Genomic DNA, 17,143 nt, shown 5'->3' with positions numbered 1-17,143 from the left:
TTTTGACTTCACACGCAAATTTGGGCCCACTGAGCTTCACTCACTCTGTTCACTATGAAAGGCCATTGTTCATGTGTGAATTCAGACGCTCTCTGAAAGCCTCCTACGCATAAATTAACTGAATTTGAAGAAAAACATGTTTCGTCTTCTTCCTTCGGACTGCCTCAATATGTAGCCCATCCATTTCCGTCACTCTTTCATGATTAATGCGTTGGTGTGTGCTCTCTGTGAATGTGCACCATTTGAATTTTAAATCCCTGTCCACGTTAGTCACTTTGTAAGCAGCACATCCAGACTGAGCATGAACCTTTGAGGAAGCTAATTAACATTGTTCAATCTGTTGTAGAGCTCATGTAGGTATCAGCACACACACAAAAATGAAGCACTAACACAGTGATAAATAAGTGTTTTGTGAAAACAAGTGCCTTTATTTAATAAGAAAAACACTTCCATAGTTTAATCATACTGTTTTGCTATATTAAGCAGTCCATATTTGTGTATGCAAGCAACAAAATTTTACTTAAGTTTAAAAAGAAAACCAAGAGATTTTATGAGAACAGCATCCAAAACAGTTTTCACTTTATGTGACCTCCACTTTGATTTCTCTGTGATGATTCAAATAAGCTGAGTTTTTGAATAAATACACAGTATTTATTAATTGTGTTTACAACTTCAGACAAAAAAAATTCAAAAAGCCAAAAAAGAAAAAAGAAAAAAGGGTGTAAACATGAATTTCATCAATGCTGTTCTCTTTATCCCCAGAATTCGCTGGTCTCCATGCTAGACTTGATGTTATTTTGGTTTTCCCTCCTGGATTTGGTTTCCAAGTTGGCCTCACCCTTCTGTAGACGTCTCCTCTGCGCCGCCTTCTGCTGTTTGGTGAGCTGCCTCCGCACCTTCTGACGGATTACCTCCTGCAGGACACACGATAACAACAACAGGTCATAACAGATGAATATACTCACCTCCTGTCTCTGAAAGCCAGACACAACACTGTGCTGGCATGTTGTTTCTGTGTTAATTCACCTTCTTACAAACTGAAGCTCTTTAGCAACACCTACGGGACATTTTAAGATTTTCCCCAAAACTGTATAATGTGTCTGCTGCAGCACTGGCTGAAACTTCCAAATAATGAAGACATCAAATCTGTCACCATGTTTCTGGTTACTGGGTAGATTAGCAGAGTGTCCCTGTCAACCAGATATATCAACAGTGTAAATCTATGTTATACTTACTGGTGGTATGGTAGAGCAGCTCCCTGTGCTTCCCATCGTGGCCTCACTGTCTGTCCTTTTCCTCCTGTGCTCTACAATTTGTAGAAGACTATCTGCATCTCTGCAGGGAGATAAAAATTACATCATAGCAAAGCACATAAATGTACTGTAATGTACATACTTCATTAAACCAGCTTAATTTGACACAAATTAGCATAGATTTTGATTCATTGTCTCTATAATTCACTAACAATTCAGAAAAAAATATTTCTGGCTTGTCTCAATAATACTTTGCCAAACAATCCTATTAAAGCCTCAGATCCACGGGATAAGAGACTGCTTTGGTTACTAGGGAAAAACGTATATTCTCTGACAGGTTGCAGAGTGGTTGTTGCCTGTCGTTAGGCTGCTTTGCTGCACCAGAAAGAAACCTTTTAACTCTTTTAGCTCTGATCGCTAGCAGGTTGCTGCAGTTGCCTGTAGTTTGCATGGAAGACACAGACTTGTCCTCAAACACTCACCATTTACTCTGAGCTGTACTGAAACTTGAAAAAGCATGGGACAAACCAAAAACGAATGCACAGCTTCAAGGTTTACGATGCAGATTACTGTTACCACCAACACGTTTCAAAAGGAAAATATTCCATTAGTCTTACATAGTTTCACTACCGTAGTTGGCATCTTTTGTCTAAAGTACTTGTAAATGTAGCAGTGACCAAAGCAATAACAAGAAGGTTTCAGTGCAGTACTATACCTCTTTACAACCGATTTCACACTAGTGAGTGCCAGCAAACATTTGCCGACCGATTGCAGAAAACACCCTTTTCCCTTGCAAGTGGCAGCTGCCAGAGGATCACAGACAAGTCTCTAGCCCTGAGTCAATAAGGTTTAGCAACTGATTTTAGATTACCAGCAACCCCCACAACTACTTGTCAACCTGTCAGGTACAACAAAATTTACTAACCAGTGGTTGCCAGAAGGTCTGTGACTGGTCTTTAGACTGCTATGATTGGGGCTTTATTAGCCAGCTGCAGACTTATTTGAACATTACAAAACACAAATGGTCACATAAAAGGACATACCACACAGATGAGCTAAGCAGTTCATCAGCAGTTGTCTTATATTTCCCATATGCTGTTTTCCTGCAGTACCATTTATCTAATAGTGGCACATAATCATCAAAGAATAATCTTCATTTTGGGGGTTTTATTGTGTTGGCTATTCACTGCTTTTACCTGAAAGGTTTAAACTCCTTGTTGGAGGCAGAAAGGTCTGCCAGCTCTGGGAACTCATCCTCTGCTTCCTCCAACTCTTCATCTAACTGCTTCTCTGTTTCTTCATCACCTGGAGGCGAAGATGCAGTCTCAGTCTCTTGATCCTCTTGAACCTTGTTCTTACTCTTTTCACCGTCCTGATCTTGTGTCTCTGCAGGTGTTTCGCTGATTCGTAATCCCTCCAGTTCCAGCATTGCATGTTTATATTCCTCCATGTCCACAGCCTCCTCTCTTTCCTCATCTGTTGCCTCTTTGGCATCCTCGTCATCATTGTCACCGTCGTCGTCGTCGTCCTCGTCCTCGTCCTCCTCATCGTCCTCAGGTCCAGCTGGGTGTAGCAATGCACCATCTCGCTCCATGTCTTTCGTAAAGCCACTGGCTGAGACTTCAACATCTAGAGAATATGACCGCCTTTGGAAAGAAACAGGAGATCATGTTAGAACTGCTTTTCAGTTCAGAGTCTGGCCTCCACATTTACCATTTAAAATGTAATTCAGTTCCCTGTATTCATACATGTTTGTTATGTTTTAACTAGGGATGGGTACCGGTATCCGGTGCCATGATGGCACCGGTTCTGACATAAATGGTAGTAACCAGACCGAAAAGCAGCGCACATTTCGGTGCTTTAATTTTCCTGAGATGTGATACACTTTAGATTCTAGCCAATAATTTTACGTTTCCGAGGATAGTAGGCGGGTCCAGGTACGTACGTTCTTTTAGAGCAGAGCTACAGATTAAAAATGCCCAAGGCGAAGCGGTCAAAAGCCTGTCTGTACTTCACAGCAAAATATGCAAACTCAGCAGCCTGCAACAAGTGCTTTAAGCTGATACTGTGATACTGTCAAAGGAGGTAACACCTCAAATCCGATGAAACACCTGGCGACGCCGAGTGGTTTTTTTTAAAAGCCGAAAAATGCGCCATATTTGATAGCTTGCTGCGAGACCTCACACCGAGCACATCTACTGCGGGTGTGGTGCCTGTTATCGGACCCGGAGTTAGAAACATCCCCCAAAAACACGAAGAGGAGAGTCCTGGCCCCTAGCCCTGCCAGTGCAGCAGAAATGATGACGGATGATGATGCAGCAGCAGCCGTTCTTCTCTGCGTGAGTAGCTTAATGTTGTTCGTGTGTAATTTACGTTGAGTAGGCTAACCACGTTATTACATTAATGCATGTAAGGTGAACTAGCAAACATCATCATAGCTACATGCGGCTGTCTTCTTGTTTGATGGCAGATACTCCCTTCACCCTGGCCAAAAAGGCTAAAATGACCAAAGAAAAAGTGGAAAACAGTGGAAAACATGAGAAGTTTTTGGATAAAGTTTGTGTTTTTTCCATTGTTTAAGCACTGCTTCCAGCCAAGAGTGATGCCCTAAATCCCCTATAGCTGCAGAAAAGGCTAACATTGTTATCTTTTTACAAAAAAACAGCTGAACATTAGAGGTTTTTGGACCAATTTTGTGTTCTCCATTCTTTAAGCACCGGTTTGAGCACCGTTTAAGCACCGTTTCAAAAGTACCGGTTTGGCACCAGTATCGGATAAAACCTAAACGATACCCATCCCTAGTTTTGACTAAAATAAAGTACAAGCAGTTACCTGATGTCTTTGAAAGTTGGAAAGAGCTCGCTTTCATAATTGAATCGCTTTGCAAAGAAGTCGCGGATACATTTGACGTCTCGATCAAAGTACCTACAAAAAGGAGTCGTAAAAGTAGACAATTATAAGTTGTATGCTTTGATACTTTTAACTGCCAACTTTAAAAATCGAGCAAATAAACCCACCATTCAGCATTGGGGTGTGATGTAGACACCATCTGAGGGAAGTCAATCATTGTTATGTGGTCCTGGTCATCCAACATGAGGTTGAACTCGTTAAAATCTCCATGAATCAGGCCATGATTGGCCAGTTTGACTATGAGGTCCATGAACTCACTGTACAAGGCTGATGGATCCTGTAATTCATGAACCTGACACCTAGTAGAGTGAGACAATGCACACAAATTATGGAAGAAACCCCCCCCCCAGTAGGAACAGTACGTTATTTCTATTTTAATATACAAATAAAAAGAGGAAATCAATGGCTTGTTAACATACAGCGGATATCCATTGATGAGCTCCATCACTACAGCATGTCTGTTATAATCCACAGGTTTGGGAACTGGAAAGCCTCGATCGTACAATGCCTGGGATTAAAGAGGAGACAGACATTAAAATCCTCCAACAAAACAGTTTTTTCTATCACACTTGTAAGTGGTCCAGAACAGACTCTCACTCATTTGGTTCATTACCTTCATGTAGGCAAACTCCTTCATGGCAGAGAGGCGGGAGAGATAGAGCCAGGACATGTTCTTCCTGTGTTTGTGGTAATCTCTCTTGTTCTTCAGATTCCTGAAAGATGTACGCCCCAACCTGTGCAGCTTCAGAGCATACTGCTCTCCGCTTGGACTCGCCACAATATATATATCTACATGCAAGGTGAACAGAAAGAAAGAAATATTTATATAAACATGAGCACATAAAAGATTGACGGTAAAAGCCTGAAAACCTGAAAGAAAACACATTATGATTATAAATTTAAAAAACAAAACAAAACACTTACCCGACTCTTTGCCAACACCCATTTGGTTGCCAACAGAAATGATTATTTCTCTGGCGCACAAAGTCTTTAAGGCCAAGTAGTCATATCCTCCATAATTCAACTTGTAACCCTGGACAGCTGAGATCAACACACGCCATCATGTTAGAAAGCTAATCACTTACATCATAACTTGTGAGACAAAGCTAGTGTTTTTAGAATAGATAGAATAGAATAGATAGAATACGTTTTTGTAAGTTTTCTTACTCTTGGTGCGCTCATAGACCACGAGCTTGTGTTTCACAAGCTCTCTGAGGATCTTGTTGCAGCCACCGTGCTTGAGGCTTGCAATGGAAGACAGAAGACTTACTGGAACAATCTCATGGTTTTTCATCCCCATCTCAACCTGCGTGAAAAATTATCATCATTGTCATCAAAATTATCATCACCAGTGAGCTGACAGATTAAATTACAAGCTTATCTGCGTTGTAATGTATATTTCAGGAAAAACAGCCTTTGCTCATTCCTTCTATGTCCTTAAAATTCCCATGCTAAATTCTTCTTCCAGTTACTTCCTTCAGGGGTCACCACAACAGATCATATGCCTCCATCTCACCCTATTCCTAGCATCCTCCATTGACTCACCAATCTTTGCTTGTCCTCCTTCACTAGATCCATACTCTGTGGTCATCTTCTTTACCTCCTGGCTGGCCACTCCATATTCAACATCCTTCGCTCAATATATCTACACATGTATCAAGTTTGCCTCACCACCTTAGTCTCCAAACTGCTCAGCCTGAGCTGTCCCTTTGATGTAATGATTAGATGTTTCTAATCCTGTCCTTCCTGGTCACTCCCAACAACAATATTAGTCTCTTCAGGTATGCCACCTCCAGCTCAGCTTCCTGTCTGTTTTTAGTGCCACTATCTCCAAATCATACATTATAGCAGGTCCTACTGTCAACCTCCCCTTTCCCTTAACCTGGAGAGCTGTTCCCACCATTTTGCTACCTCTTTTGCTACCTCTCCAGACTCTTCCACCTGCTCCCTACTTTCACTACAGAGTTCATAATATCATCTGCAGATATCATAGGTCACGATAATCCATAGATCAATGAAGGAGGGCATGCAGCAAAACCCAGGACCCTAATTTTGTGCCTAAAAGACTGAAAACAAACACTAACTTTAGAAGAAAGCTGCTTTAATGGTCTAACACATATCACAAGGAACATATTAGCCTCAATGGCAGACAAATCCCTATAGGGCAACTGAAGTGCTGCAGCAGCAATTTCACATTACAGATATTAGGTAGATAACGCAAGGATTAATACATATGCAGATCAAGCGACTCTTCAGAGCTAGTGTGCACAGGACAAGTACTTATGCTTGGCAACCAATGTCGCCAGTGGTTTGTTTGTTACTAATGACAGATCCCAAACTCAGAATATTTCTACCACTGACACTCATATTTTGAAATTAATTGTTTTAAATATGCGTCTTGTGAATCCACCATCAGTCACTAAACCACAGGAGTACAGTGAAACGATGTTCCGTTTACCTGACATGAACTATGAATGCCTGTGTATGTGTGCTCGCCTTCATTACAACTACATTAAAATCTCGCATGCTGCTGTAACAGTGGCATGTGTAAAAGTTAATGAGCAATAACCAGCTGACCAAGCGCTGGCTTAGCACAGGCTAACCAACTGGGACCGAATTAGCAGTTAGCTTTGTACTTACCGCAGTAAGGACTCGGAAGTCATCTCGGGATAAATATCTCAATATCACAACATTTAACTTTCCCATATTTTAGCCGACACATACACGGTTACACTGAGCTAGCTCTTCAAACTTTTTTTAACCTAAAGGTGCCACATTTCTTGTAAACACACGTGCAAGGCGGAAGTTCTAGGAACGGAAAAGACGTCACTTCTGGCTCTAGAAAAACTGACGCCGGATTGGACGCTGCGGCAAGTACCCTGACCTCCAATCACAGCAGAGTCCACTGTGTCCCGCCGGCAGATGGAAACGTGCCAGAATGGATCTGCTGGAGGGACAAAGTTTTAACTCTTATTAGCCAAAACAGGGGCGCATCTACTGCATCTACTGTAGGGGCATATGATGGGATGTGCCACCCTAAAATAATCTCTTGTCCCCCCTAGTGTCACCCTAGTTTTCCATATTACAATGTTGTCTATTTATAATAAAACAAGGAATAAAAACAGTCATGGCCAGGGGGCAACAGAAATTAAAATATAACTATAAAAATAAAATTCTAGGAGACACAATCTGCACAAATCCTGAAAAACACTAAAAGTCTGTTTAAAATATTAAAACAGCCAGTGTCCCAAACATCCTCTTCAATCCCTTACTTCAGTCCCAAACTACTAATAGAAAGAAGAACATTGACTGTCATTTATTTTTTAAAATACTAGTCTTATCTCATTTGTCAGTTGGGTCAGTACTTACCCTGGGTGAGCAGAACTCTCAACTCTACCCGCCACTGATCAGAACGCTCCCCTGCCACCTCCAGGCACTCACCTGACGGGTGTCCCTGCACTTCACCATCCTCTGCAGCCTTTTTTCTTGGTGAATCGAAGCAAATCAACAATAATAATCAAAAATAAGTAAAAAAGCAAGGGAATACAAATGAGCTGTGATTCACCTTCACAGTGGCTTACTGGAAGACAGAATAAGGTCACTGGTAATGTTATTAGTAACCAGTGTTGGTCAAGTTACTTTAAAAAAGTAATCAGTAACTAATTACTGATTACTTCACCCCAAAAGTAATCCTGTTACTTTACTGATTACTTATTTTTGAAAGTAATTAGTTACTTAGTTACTTTTTAAAAACATTTTACACCCTTTTTCTGCATAGTCCACCATATAAAATGTAATCAAATGAAAAAGTCTCTTTTTTAAAACTTGTTTTATTAGTTTTAATCTTTTAACTTTATGCATCAAGCAAAAATTAAATTATATGCAACATTCTCTGACTGGAAGAAATTTGTTTAACATTTAAACCTATTTTCTGCACATTCCAGCACATAAAATAAAATAGTTTTTTGTGTTTACACTCACTCTTTCAAATAGATGCAAGTAAAACACACCAGAAAATAAACAAAATCAAAGAATCAGCAGTCCTGTTGCTCTATTTTCACCTGTTTAGTAGGAGTGGGGCAGGCGGAGGTTTGCCCTGGTGCAGGTGTGTCGCAGCCGTCATGTCAGTGGAAGAATCCGTGAGTTTCTCTGTGAATTTCACATTCCCATGGCAGCGTACTCAGTGCTTGTGCGGAAGTTTAGGGGTTTATTTTTCGCTGTAAAAAGAAGTTTTCTTCGAACAGCAGACGCTAATGTTTTTGTCACTTTTTCCAGAATCAAACTCAAAGTAAGGTCAGTACTTCCACACTTTAAATGCTGCACGCTCATACTCTCTCCCACACTTGATATATTATCCATTGTTGATCTGCACACAGCTGATGCCACGAACGTAGCACTCGCTCGTCATTGTCATGAGACACTCTAGCAAAAAAATCACGGTTTTAGTAACGCAGTAACGCAGCGTGCTCACGGGAAAGTAACAGTAATCTAATTACCTTTTTTGCTATAGTAATCCCTTACTTTGCTCGTTAATTGAAAAAAGTAATCGGATTACAGCAACGCGCTACTGCCCATCTCTGTTAGTAACACTTGTGTTTTCCCTATTATTCAACTCTGGTAAACGGACTGGTACTTTCATAGAGCCTTTCTACACAGTTAAGCATGCAAAGTGGTTTCCTCAACATTCACCCAAACACACACACACACACACACACACACACACACACACACACACACACACACACACACACACACACACACACGCACGCCCCTTTTATCTACGCCTAAGCACTTTCTAACACACACACAGTCATGCTGTGGTTGATGCTTCAGGGGTAAATCAGGATTCAGTATTTTATCTGAGGATGCCTTGGTAGACAAGTAGATGACTCAGGGCTCAAATCACTGACCTTCCAATTGGTAGACAACTCACTCTATCAACGATCGGTCCAATATCACCCAAACCTTTTTCTCACCTGATGAAAAGGCCAGATAAATGTTTTGTAAAAGAGTATAGAATAAAAATATGGCAGTAGGTTTGAATGTTGAGTGGTATGGAGTCCTGCTGTCATGATAGCTCACTGCTGTGAATAAGAGACAGGTTTTGCACAGGAGCAATAAAGCATAGCGCATTTTATTGAAAAAAGTAAGAAATATCTGTAAAAGCTGAACTGCAGGAAACACTGTGTCAACCCTGTGAAATCTGAAGGTCAGGTGTGTGTGTGGGAGAAAGTGTTGAACAGAGATTTACTGGCAGGTTTTTGAATGCCCTACAGCAGGTTAGGTACACAGACACATTACTCATCCTGCTCTCCCACACACTGGAGCCTCTTTGGGAAAGTTGAGTATAGAACTACACAGTAAGACTGACAGAAAGCTCTAGAAAAAGATGTTTCAAGGTGCAGGAACCTCTCTGGCAACACATATGATAACACGCACAGAACCACTTTAGCAAAGGGTACATGAATGTGCTTCCTTAATAATAGCACCTATGCATTTACAATTATATCATGTTTTGACCATTTGTTCTAAAGCTTTCCTGTAAATCCAAACACTATAGAAACTCATCATCATTATATAAACAAAAAGATAGTTTGTTCACAAACTGTGAACAATATTATGTAGTTCATAATAGTTTTTGTCTTTTGTTAAATGGAAGCCTGAGTCTGGATTATCACTGAATTACTTACATTAACCAAGACCGGAAGGCTGGAGTTCAGCTTGCTGGTAAGTTTGTCTCCAAATTGTCTTCTTGTTTTATGTAATTCCTTCTGGGATTTGGATCCAACAAGTTAAGCATGTATATTATGCACACACACAAACACACATGCAGCTATTGTTGAATGAAGACATTGATCTGACACATGTAAAATGTGGCCCATTGTGTTTATTGTTCCCCCCCCATCTCCCAACCCTGTGTTCTCAAAAGGGAACAGAGGATTAGGAGATGATGGAGGAAATTGAAAGTTGGGGGGAGGTTGCAAGTTTCTTGCAACTTTTCTCCACGTCTTCTAATTGTGCTTGTTTTTCTTCAAGCTTGTCTTTCAGTTCTTTAAATGTTGCCTCCTCTATTAGCTTTGCCTTGTTTATATCTGTATTTATCTGTTCTACTTTCTTGTGCATGTCTTCTAAGTGCTGGTTTCTCTTCTGGATTTCTTGAAGTGTACACTGCAGGTCTTCATGTGTTTTCTGTTATTGTTGCTTTTGCGCCTGGATTTCAGTGTATTTGTACTTCAAGTTGTTAGAAAGTTCCTCAAGTTCTGTGTTTTTTCTCAGCATTTCATTGATGCTACTCTGCATCTCTGAGCATTGTTTTTCCAGTTTTTTCTTTTCTCCTTCCAGTTCAGTTGCTTTGTACTTCATTTCATTATAATATTTTTGGAGTTTTTAATTTTTCCTCTGGAGAATAAGTGTTTCTTCTTTCTGTTGTATGTCCTGTTGCTTCTTCTCTTGAAGCAACTCTTGATTTTGGAGCAGTGTTTCATTAAGAGTTGTTTGGAGCATTTTGTATTTTTCCTCCATGTCTTCAAGTTTGCAATCCATTTCTTCCTCTTTTATGTCCTGCTGTTCTTTCTCATGAAGAAACTCTTTATTTCTGTGCAGTGTTTTATCGAGCCTCATTTGCAGCACTCTGAATTTTTCCTCCATGTCTTCAAGCTTGCAGTTCATTTCTTTCTATTTTATGTCCAGTTGCTTCTTCTCTTGAAGCAACTGTTGTTTTATTGTGCTTCATCTGCAGCGCTCTGTATTTTTCCTGCATGCCTTGGAGTTTGCACTGCATGTCTCTTGGTTCTACAGGCAGTGCAGAATTATTAGGCAAGTTGTATTTTTGAGGAATAATGTTATTATTGAACAACAACCATGTTCTCAATGAACCCAAAAAGCTCATTAATATCAAAGCTGAACGTTTTTGGAAGTAGTTTTTAGTTTTAGCTATCTTAGGGGGATATCTGTGTGTGCAGGTGACTATTACTGTGCATAATTATTAGGCAACTTAACAAAAAACAAATATATACCCATTTCAATCATTTATTTTTACCAGTGAAACCAATATAACATCTCCACATTCACAAATATACATTTCTGACATTCAAAAACAAAACAAAAACAAATCAGCGACCAATATAGCCACCTTTCTTTGCAAGGACACTCAAAAGCCTGCCATCCATGGATTCTGTCAGTGTTTTGATCTGTTTACCATCAACATTGCGTGCAGCAGCAACCACAGCCTCCCAGACACTGTTCAGAGAGGTGTACTGTTTTCCCTCCTTGTAAATCTCACATTTGATGATGGACCACAGGTTCTCAATGGGGTTCAGATCAGGTGAACAAGGAGGCCATGTCATTAGTTTTTCTTCTTTTATACCCTTTCTTGCCAGCCACGCTGTGGAGTACTTGGACGCGTGTGATGGAGCATTGTCCTGCATGAAAATCATGTTTTTCTTGAAGGATGCAGACTTCTTCCTGTACCACTGCTTGAAGAAGGTGTCTTCCAGAAACTGGCAGTAGGACTGGGAGTTGAGCTTGACTCCATCCTCAACCCGAAAAGGCCCCACAAGCTCATCTTTGATGATACCAGCCCAAACCAGTACTCCACCTCCACCTTGCTGGCGTCTGAGTCGGACTGGAGCTCTCTGCCCTTTACCAATCCAGCCACGGGCCCATCCATCTGGCCCATCAAGACTCACTCTCATTTCATCAGTCCATAAAACCTTAGAAAAACCAGTCTTGAGATATTTCTTGGCCCAGTCTGGACGTTTCAGCTTGTGTGTCTTGTTCAGTGGTGGTCGTCTTTCAGCCTTTCTTAGCTTGGCCATGTCTCTGAGTATTGCACACCTTGTGCTTTTGGGCACTCCAGTGATGTTGCAGCCCTGAAATATGACCAAACTGGTGGCAAGTGGCATCTTGGCAGCTGCACGCTTGACTTTTCTCAGTTCATGGGCAGTTATTTTGCACCTTGGTTTTTCCACACGCTTCTTGCGACCCTGTTGACTATTTTGAATGAAACGCTTGATTGTTCGATGATCACGCTTCAGAAGCTTTGCAATTTTGAGACTGCTGCATCCCTCTGCAAGATATCTCTCTATTTTTGACTTTTCTGAGCCTGTCAAGTCCTTCTTTTGACCCATTTTGCCAAAGGAAAGGACGTTGCCTAATAATTATGCACACCTGATATAGGGTGTTGATGTCATTAGACCACACCCCTTCTCATTACAGAGATGCACATCACCTAATATGCTTAATTGGTAGTAGGCTTTCGAGCCTATACAGCTTGGAGTAAGACAACATGCATGAAGAGGATGATGTGGACAAAATACTCATTTGCCTAATAATTCTGCACTCCCTGTATGTTCTCCTGTTCTTTCTCTTGGAGGATCTCTCTTTTTTGTGTGTTTCTTAGTTTTAAACTAGTTGATTAGTCTACTTGTTTCCCCCCCTTGTGTAGCCGACTAAAAAATTAATTGCCAGGAGCATCCTTGGTGTGCAGGGTTACCACTGCCATTTCCGGCTGAGGGTTTTTTTTTTAATCTGAGTGGAGATATTGTCATTAGGAAACTGATACTGCAAATCTGAGCCACCACTAGGCAGAGGTTGGAAGCAATGTACAAATACTTCATTATTGTGCTAAAGTAGAATTTTCAGGTAGCTGTACTTTACTTTAGTCATTTTTCTGTCAACTTTGTGCTTTTACTCCTTACAGTTCCAAAATGGGCTTGTTACTTTTGTTTTAAGGCATTTGAGGGAAGTTATTATTTCGTCTCTGCGGGCCAATGAGAAAAAAAAATGATATTTCAAATTGTTAAATTGATATTTTGAATAACCTGAAATTTTGACTTAATGATTCCAAAAAATGTTGCTTTTTTAGCATCTTCCATAATTTATACAAACAGTCCATTTTAAAGGTTCAGTTTAATGATATTTAAATCTCACTGTATAAAAACAGACTGTGCTATCAATTAATACATTGCAGTTTTTCATGTTTCAGCTAGATGGCACTGTGACACAGGGCGCTCTGAAGATTCTGAGCTGCTGTCCTTTGTCTCAAACGTGTCTGTGTATCGACTCTGTCTTGAGTTATAAACACACTGTGTCTGGAAAAAAAAGGCAGACCTTCCATTTAAGGAGAGAAACGACGGGTAATTTAACATTGCTATTTTGGTGAAATTTTCTTAGTTAAGCTCATAGATAATGCTGATATCATTTTAATTGTCTTGAACAATGATGATGAATGCTCCTTTATAATCCTGACATTTTCCAAAAATGTTTGGATTCTTGTTACCTGCTTTTCGTACTTTGCTCTCTTTTTTTCCTTTTCTGGAATCAAACTAAAGCACATGACAACTCTCTAAGTTCACTGGATAATCATAGACCATCTCTGTTTTAGATTAGATCATCATACCATCCTATAACTCAATTTCTCGAGGGAATTCTCTTCATATTCTGGTGCTGCAATAGGTAGAAATTTGATTGATGGAGAGGCTGAATGTGTTGTATCATTAATAAAACTTACAGATTGCTTGTTTGGCTCTCAGTTGTGGCAAACCTAAAGTCTTGTTGCATATGTTCTTGGTAAAAAAGAAAAGAAAAAAGAGCTGGTTAAGCAGCCAATAGCAGACAGACTTGACAGTTATACACAAGTCCAGACAATGTGGTCAGTAGTGTGTCCGTCCATGCAGACTGGGAGCACAGCGGGAGAGTGTGGCCCCGCCTGAATGTGGAATTAACTGGAATGTAGTGAAACAGCCATTCTTGCATGCACACCTGAGCACGCACACACGCACACGCACGCACGCACGCACGCACGCACGCACGCACACACACACACACACACACACACACACACACGCGGAAACAGTGAGATAGTGTCTTCTTTCCAGATGTGGTGAGGGAACATTTTACTATGTTTCAACACAAAGCAGCTCATTTTTCAATTCTAGCCCCATTCCACCCCCCTGGCCATCTCCTTTTTTCTCCTTCTTTCCAATGTTGGGAGTATAGAATTTAATACATTAAAGTGTTTTAAATACTGGATCACCTCCAGGTAACGTGTTTTGTTGTGCAAAGTGGAATTCAAATGTATTGTTTGAAATGTGTTCAACTGATCTTTTTTTCCGTGTATACAGAGCTGGTTTATTGTCAGTGGATCTGCAGTGAACCAGCTTCCTTTGATATTAAATTAATGAGCCCCTCGTTAGCGTAAGATGAAAGTTAAAGTTGGATAGGTCAAAATGATGAAAGGACCTTTGGAGTACTGACTGAAGTGAAATGAAGTACACGTAGTCTATCAAAGCTATGAACCCCCACCCCTAGCATGTACATAAAGAAAGAAATTACTGATGGAGTTTTAATAATGTATGAGAATTTAAAAGTGAGAGCATACCTACCATAGATTTAAGGATAAGCACAGACTACAGAGACAACTAAACTAGCTGCAAACCTTATTGCAAATGTTATTAGTTCATTTCTGTACATATTTGACCACGTGGGCCAAAATTAAATGCATCACTGGCCACTCTTTTGGGTACATCTGTTCAACTGTTGAATGCTAAATGATAACATAAATATTACATCACATTAGCCAATCACATGGCAGGAACTCAGTGTGCTTAGGCATATAGGCGTGATCATGATGCATACTCAAGATCAAACTGAGCACCAGAATGCGAAAGAAAGGTGATTTAAGTTGTTGGCAACAGACAGGCTGGTTTGAATGTTTAAGTAAGAAAGTGCTGATCTTCTGAGCTTTTCCCCACATGACCATCTCTAGAGATTACAGAGAATGACCTGAAAAAGAGAAAAATATCTAGGAAGTGGTAATCTGGGAGAAAACGTCTTATTGATGAAAAATATCATGTCAACATGAACCAGAATTGTTGGACATTGTTTAGAGCACCCTGTTGGAGTTATGCAATGAAGACCCCATTGTTCCTATTAAAGAGGTGTATATTTAAAGGGTTGATGTCTTTGTGGTGTTTGTAGTAGTTTACGTTTCCTTGTTGTGTTTCTACAGAGTAAACATGGGATCATGACAGACTTATCTCCATCATCCCGCAGAGGATCCCTGCTACCTACCACCACCACCACACACACACACACACACACACACACACACACACACACACACACACACACACACACACACACACACACACACACACAGAGGCCGATAAATTGTTTTCCAGCTCTAAGCTTCAGGGAGGGAACGCTAAATTGAGGCAGGAATTGGAGAAGCTTAGGTAAGTCTCCAACAACAAGCGTGGGCTTTGTCCCTGGGTTATCATCACTGTGCCTTTAGCCAGCTGCTGTGTGTTTAGAAACATCAAATTTGATTAGATTAGAGGAGAGCAGATCCACTTTCTTTGCCTTTTTGCTGCCAGTCTCTTAAACAATAATCTGCTCTCAGGTGCTGGTACAAGCATCCAGCAAATGAAGGGCCTGAGGAAAAATATGTGGAGGGGAAACATAATCTAGTCTGGAGATACACACAGACACATAGACCCATGAAAGGCTGACAGAAAACCTCCATATGTTTTATGTCTTCCTAAAACATCAGCTCTATAAACACTTTACAATTTAGACGTGCAGGGAGCCTTTATCACCCTCATACACAGTCAAACAAGTGATAAGTTAATTTCACACCTCACAGCTTTTATATCTGAAACTTTATGATTTCTTTTGTGCAAACTGCATGTGTGTTTCTTCTACTGTTAAAATGCACATAAAGCATAATATGTAGCCATCCACTATAAAGATACCTCCTGCGTAATATATGTATAAAATTATTACATTGTTATCACTGTTATCACTTCTGTGAGGACAGCATTGTGCCATCACGCACCAGGGTGAGTTATAACAATGACAAACCCTGGTTTACTCCTAAACTCAAAAAGCTGTGGCTGGAAAAGAGAAAGGCGTTCAGAAGCGGAGACAGGGACTGCTACAGAGAGGCCAAGTACAGGTTCACTAAAGAAGTGGACATTGCTAAACATCAGCACTCTGAGAAGATGCAGCAGCAGATCTCAGAGAATGACTCGGCCTCTGTGTGGAAAGGTTTTAGGAATATCACAAACTACAAGCCTAAAACCCCCCACTCCACTGATGACTTGCTCTTAGCCAACACCCTTAACGACTTCTACTGTCGTTTTGACGAGCCATCAGGCAGCCTTCACACCTCCAACGGCCCCAACAATAGAGGCACTTTGGACACTAATTCCCCCACCTCTCCCCCCTCCATAGAGCCATCACCACCTTCAAACTGTTCACCTACAACACCCCCCTCCTCACCCCACACAAAAGAGGATTTCACACCACCTCCTCCCACCACAACTCTTCATATTCATGAAGCAGATGTGAGGAAGCAGTTTAAGAGTCTGAATGCTCGAAAAGCTCCCGGCCCAGACGGCGTGTCTCCTGCCACCCTCAGACACTGTGCAAACGAGCTGGCCCCAGTGTTTTCTGGCATTTTCAACTCCTCACTGCAGGCATGTCATGTGCCTGCCTGCTTCAAGTCCTCCACCATAATCCCTGTCCCCAAGAAACCTAGGATCACTGGACTAAATGACTACAGACCCGTGGCTCTGATATCTGTGGTCATGAAGTCTTTTGAGCGCCTAGTTCTCTCCCATCTCAAGACCCTCACGGCCCCCCTCCTGGACCCCCTGCAGTTTGCATATAGAGCCAACAGGTCTGTAGACGATGCCATCAACATGGCCCTACACTTCATCCTGCAGCATCTGGACTCCCCAGGAACCTACGCCAGGATCCTGTTTGTGGACTTCAGCTCTGCCTTCAACACCATCCTTCCAGACCATCTCCGAGACAAGCTTTCCCAGATGAATGTGCCTGATCCCATCTGCCGGTGGATCACTGACTTCCTGACGGACAGGAAGCAGCATGTGAGGCTGGGAAAGAATGTCTCGGACTCCCGGACCATCAGCACCGGCTCCCCTCAGGGCTGTGTTCTTTCTCCTCTGCTCTTC

General features: G+C 41.2%; 1 protein-coding gene across 1 annotated transcript; it reads right to left on the bottom strand.

The window, feature by feature from the left end:
* Window positions 1-668: 668 nt before the first annotated feature.
* Window positions 669-6,964, bottom strand: riok2 (RIO kinase 2 (yeast)). Its single transcript, XM_085368186.1, has 10 exons — window positions 6,804-6,964; window positions 5,331-5,469; window positions 5,088-5,204; window positions 4,777-4,952; window positions 4,583-4,671; window positions 4,271-4,462; window positions 4,086-4,178; window positions 2,450-2,899; window positions 1,236-1,335; window positions 669-914 (listed from the first exon to the last, which is right to left on the bottom strand). Exons 1-10 carry the CDS (start codon window positions 6,867-6,869, stop codon window positions 753-755), a joined length of 1,584 nt encoding a protein of 527 aa, XP_085224312.1. The 5' UTR covers window positions 6,870-6,964; the 3' UTR covers window positions 669-752.
* Window positions 6,965-17,143: the final 10,179 nt, after the last annotated feature.

This window comes from Diplotaxodon limnothrissa, linkage group LG12, assembly GCF_057381915.1.
Source record: "Diplotaxodon limnothrissa isolate DT_005_m linkage group LG12, D_limnothrissa_male_GT1.1, whole genome shotgun sequence".
Taxonomy (NCBI): domain Eukaryota; kingdom Metazoa; phylum Chordata; class Actinopteri; order Cichliformes; family Cichlidae; genus Diplotaxodon; species Diplotaxodon limnothrissa.
The sequence above is the reverse complement of the archived record's forward strand: the minus strand, read 5'-3'. Positions and strand labels throughout refer to the sequence as shown.